Source organism: Dipodomys spectabilis, unplaced genomic scaffold (assembly GCF_019054845.1).
Source record: "Dipodomys spectabilis isolate Male_0828 unplaced genomic scaffold, ASM1905484v1 ptg000098l, whole genome shotgun sequence".
Classification (NCBI taxonomy): Eukaryota; Metazoa; Chordata; class Mammalia; order Rodentia; family Heteromyidae; genus Dipodomys; species Dipodomys spectabilis.
In genome coordinates, this window is record NW_024870775.1 from 8,847,046 (window position 1) to 8,865,534 (window position 18,489).

At 47.3% G+C, this 18,489-nt stretch overlaps 1 protein-coding gene across 2 annotated transcripts in view; it reads right to left on the minus strand.

Moving 5' to 3' along the window:
* LOC122113766 (Grid2 interacting protein) overlaps positions 1-3,598 on the minus strand; it is a 39,013-nt gene extending 35,415 nt beyond the window's left edge. For both annotated transcript variants that reach the window (XM_042686846.1, XM_042686845.1), the window contains exon 1: positions 3,200-3,598. In XM_042686846.1, coding sequence (XP_042542780.1) covers positions 3,200-3,598 — 399 coding nt within the window. The remainder of the gene's footprint in view (positions 1-3,199) is intronic.
* Between the last annotated feature and the right edge of the window lie 14,891 nt (positions 3,599-18,489).

Consider the following 18,489-nt stretch of genomic DNA (forward strand, 5'->3'; position numbering starts at 1 on the left):
CTCTACCACTTGAGCCACATTGCCACTTCCGGTTTTCTAGTGGTTTATTGGAGATAAGAGTCACATGGACTTTCCTGCCCGGGCTGGCTTTGAACCGCGATCCTCAGATCTCAGCCTCCTGAGTAGCTAGGATTATAGGTGTGAGCCACCAGCGCGGGCATGTGCTTGATTATTATTTTTTTTTTTTGCGATGTTCTCACTGTATAATTCACTCTGGCCTGGAATTCTTGATTCTCCTATCTCGGGTTCCCTAGCACTGGGACTATAGTCATGCTCCACTATACCCAGCTCCATTGTCTGTCATTCATGGCTGTTTCCCCTGTGCTGCACATCATTACTCTATAAGCAATGACTTCTAAGTGCATGAGGAACTTCTAAGTTTTCACATTTTTCCTCCCTCTCAAATTATGTAAATGTCCCAGTCTCTTACAAATAAATTAAATGAATCAATAATTTCCCCTAGTACCCACAACTCTATCATCCTTTTCCCTTTTCTAGTCCCAAGCTGTCTACATGTTCTAGTTCCCTTAACCATTATAGTCTGCCTGCTGACTTGCATGCTGCATAACTCTGCTCTACCCATGTCCTCTGGTGGTGACTCACATCTTGATCTTTGGCCTGGAGCTCGCTCCTGAACTTCAGAACTCTATCTGCTTTCTAGATGTTCCACCAGGGGATTATGTACAGTGGCTTTTCAGAGAGGATTGAAAAGGCACTATCAGGGGGCTTTGAAGAATTCCAGACCAAGCTTACTTTCTGCACATGTCTGAATGCTAGCACATTCTCGCCATGACCTTATATCCATCATGGATGCCTCACTGTCTGTCTCCTGGCACACAGTAGGCTCTTTATGCATGAGCCTAGAACTGAAGTAAAGGTTGCAATTGCATTGCATTTCCTGCAGGTCCCCTGCTCGCCTCTGTTGTTCTTCCAGTGGATGGGGCAGGCTGTAACACCAGGCACCCCCCTCCTCATGCACCTGCTATACTACAGAGAAGGCTGATGATGTGAGACCAAAGGCAGCAGCCTCGATTCAAAGGAGAATATGGCTGGCTGCAAAGATGCTTTATGTAAGAAAGAGGAAAAAATAGTTCTCCCTCCTGGGGACCTTGCCACAGTGTGGTTTCGGTGTCTGTTATTACCCAGATGTTCTCAACCTACATCCAAGCATGTGGCACCATCACGGGACGCTAATGGTTTTTCTATTAAATATCAGCTACTTCAAGGAGAAAAAACTGGGGCAGGCAGAATGCTGGGGAAAACCCAGTGGGAAGCTGGTTCCTGAAAGTCAGTGGGGGCTTTGCAGAGGCTCTTCATTTTCCACATGCTCTTTTATTCGGATTCATTCACCTTTTTCAGAGTGCTTGATGACTCATAACTTCTGACTCCTCATTGCCAGGAAATGGATCCTAGCAGACCTGGCAGACTTAAAGTTTTTTCCTTAGCTAGTCCTGTTTCCTGGTTAGCTTTCCCTATCCACAGTGCCCCCTGCTGGGGAGGATAAACATGCCCCCTTCTAACACTGCAGAAATTAGACTATTTCTCAGCATTCTCTGGGAAGACCGTTTTGCCCAGTTCTGCCCAAATGAGCATTGATTTGACAGTGATGCCATGAATCCTGAAGGAAAATTTTCCTTGTCCACTTCCTGTTCCTTTGGGAAATCTGGAGGTTTCCCTGTTAAGACGAGGAAGTGCTGAGATCTCATCTGGGTATCAGTGGCTCTAGAAAGTGGTCTGGACTTCTAGAGGATTTTTTTTTCTTTGTCGGTTGTGGGGCATGAACTCTGGGCCTGGGCTCTGTCCCTCAGCTCTTCAACTCAAGGCTAGCTCTCTACCACTTGAGCCACAGTGCCACTTTTGGCTTTTTCTGCTTATGTGGTGCTGAGGAATTGAACCCAGGGCCTCATGCATGCAAAGCAAGCACTCTACCACTGAGCCACCTTCCCAGCCCTTCTAGAGGATTTTGTGTAGGTGAAATATAAGTGCAAAGGCAGCTGAGTGCCGGTGCTCATGCCTGTAATCCTAGCTACTCAGGAGGCTGAGATCTGAGGATCGCGGTTCAAAGCCAGCCTGGGCAGGAAAGTCTGTGAGACTCTTATCTCCAATAAATCAACAGAAATCTGGAAGTGGTGCCATGGCTCAAGTGGTAGAGTGCTTGCCTTGAGCTGAAGAGAGGAGGGACAGCGCTTAGGCCCAGAGTTCAAGCCCTATGACTGCCATTTTAAAATAAAAAGCACAAAGGCATTACAATGCTGATTTGATTCAGCAGAACCTCTTCTGGGTATAGGAAGAAAGTCACTCATTTTTGTGTTTTCAGCACTGTGAATGGAGTCCATGGTCTTGGCACAACATAATCAATTGCTCTCTACCCCTAAACTACACACTAAGACAGGCAGGAGGCAACTCCATTATACAAAAATCACAACTTTGGATTCGCTGGATATTAGTGATGCAAGGAAATTAGAAGCGAGTTCTGTGTGCATGGAGAATGTATCTCAGAGGGATGCTTACAGTATATGCTCAGGGGTATAAGCTGAGAGGGGTCTGTCCTAGGTTATAGCATGGAGAAACTCTTAAATAGTCATTTCAGAAGGAGTAAGGAGTGTACCAAACTTGGACATTGGAGGAGGCTGGAGATTTGGCATTTGGACAGTGGGCTAGGAGACTTTTTTTTTTTTTCAATAACCAAACTCAAACAGGATTTCTAGGCCAGGCCCTGTCAAGGACAGGACTGGGAAGTTCCCTTTCTGTGGAGGACAGTCGAAGAATTAAAATTGCCTAGTCATGGCTGGGCACTGAGAACTGATGATCAAAGTTCAAAGCTAGCCCAGGCAAGAAAGACCATGAGACTCTTATCTTCCATTAACTACCAAAAAGGTAGAGGTAGGGGTATGGCTCAAGTGGTAGAGTGCCAGCCTTGAGAATAAAAAGCTCAGGGACAGTGTCCAGGTCCTGGATGGGCACACAAAAACGAGGGGGGGGGGTCATAAAACCCCATTCGAACAGATGAACAGAAATCAGAAAATTAGGTACAGAATCCTGAAGCTTGAGCCTCATTCTATTACAATCCGTCTCCAGAAGTGGGCTTAGTCCTAGCCCCGCCCACTCATCAAAGATCCCGCCCCCCGTGTTACCCTTCCGCCAATCAGCCCCACCTGCAGCCCGCTCGCACCCTCTGACCACGCCCCTCACGCCCCACCTTGCGGCTGAACTCCTGGGCCTTGCGCCTGCGCTCTCGATGCACCGCGGCGTCAGGGCGCTGGCGGCCGGCCAGGCGCAGCAGCTCGCGGCCCAGGGCCAGGCCGCGGCCTGGGCGAGCGGCCCGCAAGGCTGTAGTCAGGGCAGCAGGGCCACCCTCGGGGCCCGGGAGCACACCCAGGCTGGGTGGCACCCGGGGACAACGCCGTGCCAGGCGCACCAGGCGCTCGCGGCTCAGGCCCCCCACGGCCATCCCCTCCACCTCCAGGATCTGGTCCCCGGGCCGCAGCCCCCCGGCGTGCGCGCTGCTCCCCTCGGCCACCTCCAGGACGAAGCAGGGGCCGGAGCCGCCCAGCCGGAAGCCGAAGTCCTCCGGCCAGCCCTGGTTGGTGGCTGGCATTGCAGCCGTGACGGCGATGTGACTGGAGTGGGAAAGAACGGGGTTTCTTGTGATCCTGTCCTTGGAGGCCCCAGGACACGTGCTGGTCTGGGCCTCTACATCTCCCTGCCTCCTCCTCCTTCTGACTCTCTGTCCGCCTGTCTATGCTTTTCCCCTTCCCCATTCAACAGCCTGTTCGGTTTGAGTCCTACCTGTCTGGCCCTAAGTCCAGATGGAGGAATGGTGAGGAGACAGTTCAGAAGAATGTGATTAGAGGGGGAAAGGTAGGATGGGCGGGGGGGGGGGGGGGGGGGGGCGGGGGTGGAGGGGTTTCTGGTGGGCAGAGGAATCCTGGAATGGTGGTTCCTGTCTGTAATCCCAGTATTGCAGAGGCTGAGGCTAGAGCGTCGTGAACTTGAGGCCAGCCAGGACTACTAGTGAGACCTTGTCTCCAAAAATAGGTTAGGGGGCCGAGGATCGCTGAGACTGCTCCCAGTACCCTGTGGTCACCAATGACCAAGACAAGGGTTTCTGAAGACATCATTCATATTTTCCTTCGAGTTGGACTTTACTTTTATAGGGTTTTGGGATTTGTACTTGGGGCCTGGCAGTTGCTCAACCACTTGGGCCACACTTCCTGCCCTTGTGTTTGGATTATTTTTCAGATTGGTTGTCAGTGCAACTGTGCAATCCTTCACATAGCTGGGATTACAGATAAGCACTACTGTGCACTATCCTGGACTTTTATCATTTATTTTATTTTATTTTTTTAATTTTTTTGGGTCTGGTCGTGGGCCTGAACTCTGGGCCTGAGCGCTGTCCCTCAGCTCTTCAGCTCAAGGCTAGCGCTCTACCACTTGAGCCACATCGCCACTTCCGGCTTTTCTCTTTTTGCTTATGTGGTGCTGAGGAATCGAACCCAGGGCCTCATGCATGCAAGGCAAGCACTCTACCACTGAGCCACCTTCCCAGCCCCGGACTTTTGTCATTTTAAGACAGTTATTTTCTTGGTAAGCCAAAGGCAAATGTCCATTCCTTAAGGTCTTCCATGCTGTTTTACTGTCTGGTTTCCATGGTACATGAAGTTTTCATGGCCCTCTCCTTACTCTTCCCTAAACCTTCAACCCTCTTCTTATTTACCTGTTTGAATTTATATATCTGTTCATATTTACATAGCTGTTCAAATTCTCCTTCACAGCCCCACATGAAGAGGCCTGGAGCTCATGCAGACCCCAGGAAGAAGCTTTACAAATTTCTCCAGTTCCAGACAGTAGAATGCCGGCATCTGAAGACAGGAGGGTCTTGATCCAAGGTTACCCCTCTGTGGAATGGCAGGGGCCACTCCCTCTTAGAATAGTGTTTCCTCCCACCCCTCAAACCTCAGTCCAGAGAGGTCCCATAGAGAAAGGCTGAGTAGATGCTGAAACTGGGGTCCCCACCCCCCTCCAAACGCACACTTAACATTGGGTGGCAGGGCTGCCTGGCAAAGGCCAGAACATACATCCTTAAAACCTCTACAACCATCCTGAGGGTCCCCATGGGACCTAAGAGGCTGCCAGCAGTTCCCTAGGGCTTCTGAAAACCAGGGCATGCCCTTTGATGTTTCTCCCAACTCTGCAGATGGACCCAAGCTCTCTCCTATTTACCCAGAGCCCAGAGACTGGCTGTTCTGTCCTCCTGCACCATCTCAAGGCTGACTAGGTTATCTCAGGATATGAGTGGAGGCATCTTAGAGACCCCATCCCGGATCGTGGGGTGGTAGACCCACTCCCCGCATTTGCTCACCTTCCACGCTGATAATTGTTGTGGTCACAAATGACAAAGCACAGCGCTCTAGGAACGCACAGGGACACTTGCTTTTTGTGGGCTCTGGCTGCTCAGGGCCCTGGCATCAGTTACTGGTGCACCCAAGGGGACAGCTGGAGTTTCTAAGGCAAAGTGATCCTCCGAGTAACCTGAGAAGGGCCCCTGTCAGGCCCCTGTTACCAGGTAGACCAGTGGGATGCTGAGCAGCTTGGCCAAGACCCAGGCTTATTGGCCCCCACTGCATGGTCTTAGGGGGCAAGCAGCCATTCCTGAGCTGGAAGTGGAGATTTACTGGGCTTTTCCACCCATGAAGCCCAGGGGCTTGGCAGGGGGGTGGGGGTGAGGGGGAGCAGACTCAGTAGGGCTACTTGTGGGCAGAAAGTAGCTTTTGGTTCAATGGGACCAGTGACCAACTGCCTCCAACAGGCCCCGCCTCCCAATACTCCACTTAGTGATGAACATAACACTGGGCCAATCCATTGATGAACTCCATTGATGAGTTTGCGCCTTCACAATCTAATCTCCTTTCAGCAGCAACTACCAGTGGGGCCTTCAGTAAACATAGCCTTTGGGGACATTTTATAAACAAATGGCAACAGACTCTAAAATAGTAACTAATAGCTGGGTGCCGTGGCGCACGCCTGTAATCCTAGCTACTCAGGAGGCTGAGATCTGAGGATCATGGGTCAAAGCCAGCCTGGTCAGGAAAGTCTGTTGAGATTCATCTCCAATTAACTGCCAGAAAACTGGAAGTGATGCTGTGGCTCAAGTGGTAAAGCGCTTGCCTCAAGCTGAAGAGCTCAGGGACAGTGTCCAGACCCAGAGTTCAAGCCCCAGGACCGACAAAAAAAAAAAAATAATAATAGGTTAAGCTGGGTACCACGGATCAGTGTCTCACACCTGTAATCCCAAGTGTGTAATCCTGAGTACAGGAGCCTGAGATCTGAGAATCGAGGTTCGAAGCCAGTCCAAGCAGGAAAGTCCCTGAGACTCTTATCTCCAATTAACCATCAGAAAACCAGAAGTGGTGCTGGACAGTGCCGAGTTCAAGCCCCACAACAGGAAAAAAATAAATTTACAAAAATAGATCACTCTTGGTGACAAATGTACCATATGTAAGATGACCACAATTGGGAAAATTAGGTCCAGATAGAGAAGGAACACTACTATCTCAATTTGTGTGTGTGTGTGTGTCTGTTTCTGTGTGTGTGCATGCAAATGTAAGCATGTATGCCAGTACTGGAGCTTGAACTCAGGGCTTGGGTGCTGTCCCTGAGCCTCTTTGTGCTCAAAGCTAGTGCTCTACCACTTGAGCCACAGTACCACTTGTGGCTTTTTCTGAGTTGTTTATTGAAGATAAGAATCTCATGGCCTTTTCTTGCCAGGGCTGGCTTTGAACTCTGATCCTCAGAGCTCAGCCTCTTGAGTAGCTAGAATTACAGGTGTGAGCCACCAGCTCTCGGCCATTTCCAGATTTTCTTTTTTTTTTACTAGTTAGAGATTTGAATCTCATGGACATTTCTGTCCTGTCTGGCTTGGAACTGCACTCCTAACATTTCAGCCTTCTGAGTAGCTAGTATTACAGGTGTGAGCCACCCCATCAAAATTTTGGTTTTTAGGAAGGGTCACATGTTTTTTGTGCAGGCCATTCTGGAACCTTGATCCTCTTATGTCCAGCTGTTACTGGAAATTCAGTCCCCTGAACTCAGTGCTACTTTACAAATAATGAGATCAAGTTTTTGGAGAACAGGAAATAAAGGCTTACTCATTTTGCCAGTCAAAAATGAGAACTGCTTACACAGCTCTCAACACAGTTCTAGTGTGTGTGAGCGATTCTAGGCAATTCCACAGGCTAGGGCTTCTGGATGTGTGTGCTAAGGCATTATTCTGGGCCAAACAGTTAGTGGCCTTGGGCGTCCTTAATTTCTAATGGGCTGGTGTTAGTCTCCAGAGTTATATTCCTTGCTGTCTTGAATGTCCTGTTACTCTTCTGATTAGTAAGATAGGGAGAAAATCATGATGACCTTACTTGAGCTCTAAAGACATTTTTTATGTCCTTCACATAGGAATGGAACGGGAAGCAGAGAGATAGGAGATTGAGGAAGAAAATGGGAAAAAACCAAATCCTAGGGCTGGGAATGTGGCTTAGTGGTAGAGTGCTTGTCTACCAGTCATGAAGCCCTGGGTTCGAGTCCTCAGTTCCATATAAACAGAAAATGCCACAAGTGGTGCTGTGACTCAAGTGGTAGAGTGCTAGCCTTGAGCAAAAGATGCTCAGGGACAGTGCCCTGGCCCTGAGTTCAAGCCCCAGGACTGGCAAAACAAAAAACAAAAAAAAACTCAAACAACAAAAAACCCAAAAAATCTTATTAAGCTAAAATACACTTGTGAGCATATTTACATATCTGTTCCTGTTAGATACCTCCTAAGTAGCTGGGATTATAGACATGTACCACTGCACCCAGCCAAAGTTGATTTTTTTAAAACTTGAATTCCTTGAGGGAAAAATTTCGAAACTTATAGCTCAAGAGCCTGGGAAAAGTAAGGGTTGTAGAGCCAGACCTCATTCTTCTATCGGTTTTCATATATTTCTTATCCTCATTCAATTGTCACAATCATTTCAACCAACTGAGTTGTTTGTCTTAGTTTTCAGATGAATAAGTAGACCTTTGGAGGGAGTAAGAGACTAATCCAGGGTCACATGAGTCCGTCAGCAGCTAAGGGAGTATTTTTTCTTTCCGTGTGTGTGTGTGTGTGTGTGTGTGTGTGTGTGTGTGTGTGTGTGTGTGTGTGTGTGTGTGTATGCACACATGTATGCACAGCTTCAACTCAGGGCCTGGGCACTGTCCTCAGATTTTATGCTCAATGCTACTGCTCTACTACTTGAGCCACCATTCCTCTTCTGGCTTTTTTGGTAAGTTAATTGGAGATAATAGAGTCACAGACTTTGCTGCCTGTGCTGGCTTCAAACCACAATTCTCAGATCTCAGCCTCTAGCCTCCTGAGTAGCTAGGATTACAGGTATGAGCCTCTGGCTCCTGGGCTTTTTTTGCTTTTGAGACAATATTTCACTGTGTAGTCCAGGTTGGCTTCAAATTCTTGAGTCTCCCACTGAAGTCTTTGAGTGATGGGATTATAATCATGTACCACCACACCTTACTATGAAGTAGTATTTGATCTGCTGCTGTAAAATAATAAGAAATACATTAATTGAGATCTGAGGATCACAGTTTGCAGACAACCAGAGCAGGAAAGTTTCTGATACTTTTTCCCCCCTTTTGGTTGAGCTGGTACTGGGGCTTGAATTTAAGAACTCACATTCTCTTTTTTTTTGGTCTGGTCGTGGGGCCTGAACTCTGGGCCAGGGCACTGTCCCTCAGCTCTTCAGCTCAAGGCTAGCTCTCTACCACTTGAGCCACAGCGCCACTTCCGGGCTTTTTTCTTTTTGCTTATGTGGTGCTGAGGAATCGAACCCAGGGCCTCATGCATGCAAGGTAAGCGCTCTACCACTGAGCCACCTTCCAGCACCTCACATTTTTTGTTTTTCATTATTTTTAATTTTTCTTTTCTTATTTTTTTTGTCTGTTGTGAGGCTTGAACTCTGGGCCTGGGCTCTGTCCCTCAGCTCTTCAGCTCAAGGTTAGCGCTCTACCACTTGAGCCACAGTGCCACTTATGGTTTTCTGGTGGTTTATTGGAGATAAGAGTCTCACGAACCTTCCTACCTGGGCTGGCTTTGAGCTGTGATTCTCAGATCTCAGCCTCCTGAGTAACTAGGATTATAGGCGTAAGCCACTGGTGCTAGAATACATTTCTGAGACTCTTTTTTTTTTTTTTTTGAAATTCAGGTAACTTTATTTAAATTAGAAAACCCTTCGACCCTTTTGTTATACAAAAATTATCGTATTTCTAAGTAAGGCAAAAGTATTTCTAGGAATCCTGAGACTCTTATCTCCATTAACCATCAAAGCCAGAAGTGGAACTGTGGCTCAAGTTGTTGCCAGACTTGAGTGAAAAATTCTAAGGGACAGTGTCCAGGTCCTAAATTCAAGTCTCAGTAGTGATGTACAGTGTCCAGGCCCTAAATTCAAGTCCCAGTACTGGTGTGTATGTGTGCACATGTGTGCGCATGCATACAGAGAGACAAACACACACACACACACACACACACACACACACACACACACACACACACACACACACGTTGATCTCAATCCTGGATTCTGACACAAGATCTGTGTAAATTTCCTGAGTAGAGACAACTCTTAACTCCCTTGGAATTTCCTGAGTTATAGGAGCATCTTTTGTCCTTATGAGCTGACTCTGACTCTTGGTGGGCTCTTGGAGAGCTGCAGGGGTTGTTGCCAGGGTAACCAACTAGATGATTATATGGCTGGAGTTTTCAGCCCCAATCCCTAGCCTCCAACCCAGGAAGGGCTGACAATGAAAGTTGATCCTTCAGTGGCAAATGAGGGACTCAGCCATCCTACAGGGTAGAAGTTCCATAAAACCCAGAAAGAGGGGCTGGCTTAAGAGAGTGAAGATGGTGAACAAGAACGCAGTTCATGCTGAGAGGAAGGGCTGGGTGTCACTGCTCTGTGGATCCCTAACCTGCTCCTCTGGATGCTCATTCATGCTCTTCATTTTTCTCAAGCATGTAGATCTAATTTTAGCTTATATATTTTCGTGGTACTGAAGACTGAACCCAGCTGCCTGTCAGCCTTCAGGGGGACTCTTGTATCCTGTGCTCTTTCTATTCACTGTAGAAGAGAGGCATTGCTTCATACCTGCTCGGACTACCTTCCCCATCCTACATGTTCCATCTTCTCACCACCTGATAGAGGGAGAGTGGTGGATCAGCAGGGTTATCTGCGGGTGTGGAAAAACAAACCCTTGCAGCCTGTTGAGGGGCACTGTGGAAAATTAGCACTCTTTTTTTGTACATTTTTTATTGTAAAAATGCTGTACAGAGGGGTTACAGTTACATGAGCAAGGTAATGAGTACTTTTCCTATTGAGCACTGTTGTCTCCTCCTTTTGTTTTCCCCCTACCATCCCTTCCCTCCTACCTCCACAACTACCCATCCCCCAAGATTGGCATTCTTGAAATATTTTTTGTTGTTGTTGTTGTTGTTGTTTTCTCGCTGGGTCCTGGGGATTGAACTCAGGTCATGAGTATTGTCCCTGAGCATTTTTGTGCTCAAGATTAGTGCTCTAGGGCTGGGAATGTGGCTCTAGGGTGGAATGCTTGCCTACCATGCATGAAGCCCTGGGTTCAATTCCTCAGTACCACACAAACAGAAAAAACTGGAAGTGGTGCTGTGGCTCACGTAGTAGAGTGCTAGCCTTGAGCAAAAATCTTCAGGTCAGAGCCCAGGCCCAGAGTTCAAGCCCCAGGACTGGCAAAAAAGAAAAGAAAAGAAAAGACTAGTGCTCTACCATTTGAGCCACAGCTGCACTTCCTGTTTTTTCTGAGTAGTTTATTGGTGATAAGAATCTCATGGACTTTCCTGCCTGGGCTGGCTTTGAAGTATAATCCTCAGATCTCAGCCTCCTGAGTAGCTAGGATTACAGGGGTGAGCCACCAGCACCCAGCTTAGCATATTCTTTTTTTTTTGTTTTTTGTTTGTTTGTTTGTTTTTGGGGCCGGTCGTGGGGCCTGACTCTGGGCCTGGGCGGTGTCCCTCAGCTCTTCAGCTCAAGGTTAGTGCTCTACCACTTGAGCCCCAGCACCACTTCCAGTATTTTTCTTTTTTGCTTATGTGGTGCTAAGGAATCGAACCCAGGGCCTCAGGCATGCAAGGCAAGCGCTCTACCACTGAGCCATCTTCCCAGCCCAGCTTAACATATTCTATTCTTTCTATTCTACTATCCTATTCTGTCCTCCTATTTTATTCTCTATTCATTCTATTCTATTTTCAACCATGTTTTCTATTCTGTTCTTATTACTGTTCTACTCATTTCACATTTGTGGTGTAGGGGTGGAACCCATGGTCTTGTGTGTGCTAGGAAAGTGCTATCATTGGGCTACCACCTCAGGCCTCTCTCCCTCTCTCTCTACTTTACATCTTAGATTTAAGCTTCAGCAAATCCTAGACTCCATCCTCTACTTTCAAATCATCAGAAGCTCCCATTTCATCTGAGTGCCGGTGGCTCACGCCTGTAATCCTAGCTACTCAGGAGGCTGAGATCTGAGGATCGGGGTTCAAAGCCAGCCTGGGCAGGAAAGTCCGTGAGACTCTTATCTCCAATAAACTATGAGAAAACCAGAAGTGGCGCTGTAGCTCAAGCGGTAGAGCGCTTGCCTTGAGCTGAAGAGCTGAGGGACAGTACCCAAGCCCAGAGTCAGAGTTCAAGCCCCACGACCAACCAAAAACAAAAGGGGAGGGGCTGGGAAGGTGGCTCAGTGGTAGAGTGCTTGCCTTGCATGCCTGAGGCCCTGGGTTCAATTCCTCAGCACCACATAAGCAAAAAGAAAAAATCCAGAAGTGGCACTGTGGCTCAAGTGGTAGAGTGCTAGCCTTGAGCTGAAGAGCCGAGGGACAGTGCCCAGGCCCAGAGTTCAGGCCCCATGACCAGACCCCCCCCCCCCCCCCCCCCCCCCCCGCCAAAAAAAAAAAAGAGGTCCCATTTCAAGTCATCATCAAATGATCTTCCTCACTGGGTTTCCTGTGCTTCCTGCAGTCTATCCTTAATAGTGTCAGTGGACTGTGAAAGGGACTTCAGATGGTATTCTGTTTTTGTGTTTGTGTCAGGACTGCAGCTTGAACTTAGGACTTCACACTCTTACTCAGCTTTCTCACTCTCTCAAGCCATGAGTACTGCGTTCTGCTGGTTAATTGGAGATAAAAGTCTCAAACTTAGCCGGGTGCCAGTGGCTCACGCCTGTAATCCTAGCTACTCAGGAGGCTGAGATCTGAGGATCGAGGCTCAAAGCCAGCTGGGCAGGAAAGTCCAGGAGACTCTTATCTCCAATAAACTCAAAAACCGGAAGTGGTGCTATGGCTCAAGCAGTAGAGCGCTTGCCTTGAGCTGAAGAGCACAGGGACAGCTTCCAGGCCCAGAGTTCAAGCCCATGACTGACCAAAACAACAACAACAAAAAACAACTCTCAAACTTTTCTCCTTGTGTTGGCTTTGAGCCTTGATCCTCAGATCTTGGTCTCATGAGTAGCTAGGATTACAGGTGTGAACCACCTGTGCCCAGCCAGATGGTATTCCTTCCTTCCTTTCTTTCTTCCTTCCTTCCTTCCTCTTTCAGTCATGGTGCTTGAACTCTGGGCTGGGGTGCTGTCCCTCAGCTCTTCAGCTCAAGGCTAGCACTCCACTACTTGAGCTATAGTTTTCTGGTGGCTTATTGGAGATAAGAGTTTCACGGACTTTCCTGCCTGGGCTGACTTTGAACCTCGAACCGCAATCCTCAGATCTCAACCTCCTGAGTAGCTAGGATTACAGGCGTGAGTCACCGGCGCCCAGCTCGCTCTCTCTTTCTCTCTCTCTTTCTTCCTTCCTTCCTCTCTTTCTCTCTCTCTCTCTTTCCTTCCTTCTTCCCTTCCTGTCCTTTTCCTTCCCTTCCCTTCCTTTTTTGTCAGTCATGGGGCTTGAACTCTGAGCCTCTTTGTGCTCAAGGCTAGCTAGCATTCTACCACTTGAGCCACAGTTCCACTTTGGGCTTTTTCTGAGTAGTTTATTGGAGATAAGAGTCTCATGGAGTTTTCTGCCTGGGCGGGCTTCAAACTGCAGTTCTCAGAACTCAGCCTCCTGAGTAGCTAGAATTACAGGTGTGAGCCACTAGGGCCTGGCTTACAGATGGTTTTTTGTTTTTTTTTTGGGGGGGGAGGTCTGGTCATGGGGCCTGAACTCTGGGCCTGGGCACTGTCCCTCAGCTCTTCAGCTCAAGGTTAGTGCTCTACCACTTGAGCCACAGCACCACTTCCCGCTTTTTTCTTTTTTCTTATGGGGTTCTGAGGAATCGAACCCAGGGCTTCATGCATGCAAGGCAAGCGCTCTACCACTGAAGCCACCTTCCCAGCCCCAAACAACAGAATTCTTTTTTTTTTTTGTCAGTTGTGGGGCTTAAACTCTGGGCCTGGGTGCTGTCCTTAAGCTCTTCAGCTAAGGCTAGTGCTCTACCACTTTTTTCTTTTTTTTGGGGGGGGGGGTGGTCTGGTTGTGGGCCTGAACAGATGATATTCTTATAAGAGGAGAAACTCACATGGACCACAAAGAAGACTTCTGACTACAAGACATGAAAGAGGCCTTAGAAGAAATGAACATTCTGACACTTTGATCTCAGACCAGTGGCCGCAAACTATGAAAGAATAAGTTTCTGTGTTTGGAGCTCCTCAGGCTTGATATTCTGTCAAGGAGGCTCTAGTAGACAAATGGGCTGCCACAGTGAACTTAACATCTGCACAGGGCTGACTTTCCATTTAGGATGTGTTGAGAGGGTATGGGGTTAAGAGGCCTCCATGAAGGAGAGCAAATGAGAGCAGACAGAGATTTATTAGGAAATCCAGATGTCCTCTCCTGCTCAACCTACACAACAGATCCAGCCTTTCTGGAGTGAGGAGACAGAGTCCAAGCTGAAATTCATATCTTGAGGTCATACACACCTGTATAAAGTCTCTGTATGTGTTTGTCCTGTGTCCTCCCCCAACCTTGGATGACAGACCAAGGAGGAGGTATGATAGCCTAGAGTGGAGAATGAATTGGATCAGATGATTGTCTATCCATATGACTGAACTGAGGTTGATAAATGGCATTTTGACAGTGGCATTTTGAGAGCAGGCTTGATGGTTGGCATTGGGCCACTCTGGCTTTCACCAACATCTTGGCTGTGTATTAGTCAGCCTCATAAGGCGAGTTGCTATAACAAGACTTCAATCTCCATGGTTTCCCATGATCAAATTTCCTTTGTCACCTACTTATAGTGCTGGTCTGGGAGTCTTTGTGTCAGCCTCTAGCACCACACTTCTTGATGGAACACCTGGCTTTGCCTTGCTGTTTTTCTATTCTTTTCCTTCCTACTCACTTTAAGAATTTCCTCAGCCAGGCATCGGTGGCTCACACCTGTAATCCTAGCTACTCAGGAAGCTAAGATCTGAGGATCCCAGTTCAAAGCCAGTCTGGGCAGGAAAGTCCATGAGATTCTTATCTCCAGAAAACTGGAAGTGGTGCTGTGACTCAAGTGGTAGAGTGCTTGCCTTGAGCTGAAGAGCTGAGGGACAATGCCCAAACCCAGAGTTCAAGCCCATGACCACCAAAAAGAAAAGATTTTCTCTTGCTTTGTCTGTCTTTGCATACCTTCCCCAATATTTCCTGGGATAAAACAGGCCAATATAAAGAAATACAGTGAGCTAGACATGGTGATGCATGTCCATAATCCCAGCTACTTGGCACATGGAGGAAGGAGTATTGTAGTTTGATGTCATCTTGTGCAAAAGCATGGGGCCATATTTGGTAAATAAACTAAAAAATCAGGGTGTAAGTGGTAGAGCACTTGCCTTGCAAGCACAAGGCCTTGGATTCAGTCTCCAGTGCCAGATGAGGTATTGGGGAGTGTAAGGGTCCCATTTTTTTTTTCCAGTCCTGGGGCTTGAACTCAGGGACTGGACAATGTCCCTGAGCATCTTTTGCTCAAGGCTAGCACTCTACCACTTGAGCCACAGCACCACTCTGGGTTTTTCTGTTTTATGTGGTATTGAGGAATCAAACCCAGGACTTCATGCATGCTAGGCAAGCATTCTACCACTAAGCCTCATTCCCAGCCCAAGAGTCCCATTTTGAAGTTGACCTTCCCATTCCTGACACTCATGGCTTTCCCCAAAGGTCAAGTTAGCTTTAAGTAGAGTTGTCAGCATCTAGTGGGCTGGTCTGTAATCATCACTGGAGCAAGGATTGGGTGGGGGACCTGCCAATCTTTCTGCATGTGGCTTATTCCAGGCTCCACCCCTTGACTTCACTGTTGTTCTTGGCTCCTTGGAGAGATCAGAGCCCATGTCACCTCTCTTTCTAGCTCCCAAGATGCTCCTCTTGCCTTATTCTGCCCTTCCCCCCCCCCCCCAGCCCTGCACCCCTCTCTGTCATGGGGCTTGAACCCAGGGCTTTGACACTGTCCTGAGCTCTTTTTGCTCAAGGTTAGCACCACTTCTAGTTAATTGGATATGAGTCTCATGGGGACGTTTCTGCCCCAGCTGACTTCAAACCATTATCCTCAGATCTCAGCCTCCTGCATGGCAGGGATTACAGGTGTAAGCCACTAGTGCCTGGCTCTCTTACATCTTTGACCATATGAACTTGGCCTGCTTTGCCAACTCCTCTTTTTCTGCTGGCCCAGTGAGGTGATAGCACCAAGACCTTTTCTCTCTTTACACTCCCTTGCCCCTCTTAAGGAATTGCATCCGTTCTGGGTGACCTTGCACCAGGGTGTAACTGCAGCTTTGTGGATAAGATTTCTTTTTCTTGCCTTTGAATGCACATTTCCTTGAATCTGTACCAGGAGACAGCTGCCAGGAAGGAATTTTATTAATAGATTTGCCTTTGAGTCTGGGAAATAAAGGGCACTTGCCTCTATATACTGCTGGATCCCCAAAGCATCCCATATTTTCACTGTGGCATTTTCATCTATAAATTATGGGGACTTTTTAATATGTTGCTGCCATCATTCCAGCTATTTCATATTACTGAATAGGTTTTTTTTAGTTTCAGTACTGAGTTTTGAATTCAGAATTGTGCTTGCTAGGTAGATACTCCACCATTTGAGCCCTAACCTATAATTTTGGGGGGTTTGGACACACGGCCTTGCACTGTTGCTTAGCTGTTTTGCTGAAGTCTGGCACTTTACCCCTTGAGCCATGCCCCTACTTCCAGTTTCTTGCTGGTTAATTGGAGACGAAAATCTTGCAGCTTTTTTTTCTGCCCAGGCTGGCTTTGAAGCTTGATCTTCAGATCTCAGCCTCCTGGGTAGCTGGGATTACAGGCATGGAACCACCATCACCTGGCTATTTTGGTATTCTCTACAATACAGATTTCCTTCAGGTATGATTTACACAATTCATGCAGTCCTTCTTTTGTACTAAAACTGCTTGTTACATTTCTTTTTTTTTCAATCTTCATTTGCAAAATTTCTCTTGGTCAGCAAATCACTATGATCCAGCATCCTGTGACATGGGCTCACTCTAAAAGCAGCTATGGAGTCTTGTATCCCATTTCCAAAGAGATCATGGTATAAAAGATGGTTGATCCTGACAACTGATCTTGCAATGGTAAAAAATCAACAAAAAAATCTGATACCACAGTTCCAGTTCCAGGGCCCCTGGGTGGTTTAGGAATGCTAAGAAGGCTCTCTTCCTCCCCCCCCCCCGCCCCCCGCCGACATATCAAAGATGATACAGTCCTTTTCAGTCTTGTTTTAGACTTAAACAGTGTCTTCTTCTATGGTGATTAAAAACTACAGGTGGAGCTGAGCACTGAGTAGCTGAGATCTGAGGATTGCTGTTCAAAGCCAGCATGGGCAGGAAAGTTCGTGAGACTCTAATCACCAGAAAACCAAAAGTAGCACTGTGGCTCAAGTGGTAGAGCACTTTTCTTGAGCTGAGGAGCTCAGGGACAGTGCCCAGGCCCAGAGTTCAAGCCCACAACTGACAGCAAAACAAAACAAAACCCTACAGGTGTTATATTTGTGTTTGGAGGTTTAGAAGAACAGAGTGGAAAGAGAAGTTGCCAGAAGCACATGATTTTCAGACACTGACTAAGCACTGTGTCAACCTGAGGAAAATATTTTTGTTGTTATTCTGGTGCCAGGGCTTGAACTCATGGCCTGGCATGTTCATTCTGCTTTTCTTTCTTTCTCCCTTCCTTCCTTCCTTTCTTTCTTTCTCCCTTTCTCCCTTCCTTTCTTTCTTTTTCCTCTCTCTCTCTCTCTCTCTTTTTTGTCGCTCATGGGGCTTGAACTCTGGGCCTGGACACTGCCCCTGAGCTCTTCAGCTCAAGGTGAGTATTCTACCACTTGAACCCACAAGCCACTTCTGTTTTCTGGTGGTTAACTGGAGAAAAGAGTCTCATGGACACTTAGGTGGCTGAGGTGAAGGTTCAAAGCCAGACTGAGAAGGAAAATCCATGAGACTCATCCCCGATTAAGCAGCAAAAAAACAGAAATGGAGCTACATCTCAAGTGGTACAGTACTAGCCTCGAGCTTAAATGCTTGGTACAGTAGCCAGGTTCTAAGTTCAAGCCCCAGGACTGGCACCAGAAGAAAGTAAGGCTAGCAGCCTGGTACTTACATGGTAGAGTGAGTTCAAACCACAAAAACAAATGAATGAACATACAAAAAAAAGCTGGCTGTGGAGGTGCGGGCCTGTAATCCCAACTAGGTCAGATGTAATCAGAAGGTGACTCCCAGGAAAAGTGAGCTCTTACTAGAAAAATAAAGTAAAAAGGATTGTGGGCATGGCTCAAGTAGCAGATGTTTCAAGACCCAATACTTCCCACCTCCCCAAAAGAAATCTGTCAAGGAACTGTGATTTGGGAGGGTGAAATGGCATCTTTTTCACTTTTGATAGTATGACACTTTGGCAAGGAGAACATATTGTGTCTCAGATATTTTTTAAAAAACAATAAAGGCAACTCAGGCCAGGCGCTGGTGGCTCACGCCTATAATCCTAGCTGCTCAGGAGGCTGAGATCTAAGGATTGTGGTTCAAAGCTAGCCTGGGCAGGAAAGTCCATAAGGCTCTTATTTCCAGTTAACCACCAGAAAACTAGCAGTGGCACTGTGGCTCAAGTGCTCACATTGAGCTGAAGAGATGAAGGATAGTGCCCAGGCCCAGAGTTCAAGCCCCATGACCACCACCACCACCACCAAGAACAACAACAACAAAAAAACCCCGAAAATAATGAAGGCAACCCAGAACAAAATGCACACACTAAATGTGGGATGGGTCCCATCTATAATTAATCTTCTCTGGTCCCAACACATCTTTAGATTTCTTGTTCGAAAATTCAAGAAGGCCTTGAGTATAATGCATTCAGAAAGTTGGTTTCTAGCTTAGTAAAATTCTAGGTCAGTCCCTCCTCTTCAGGAAAAAGAAAGGCGATCAAGAAGCCAG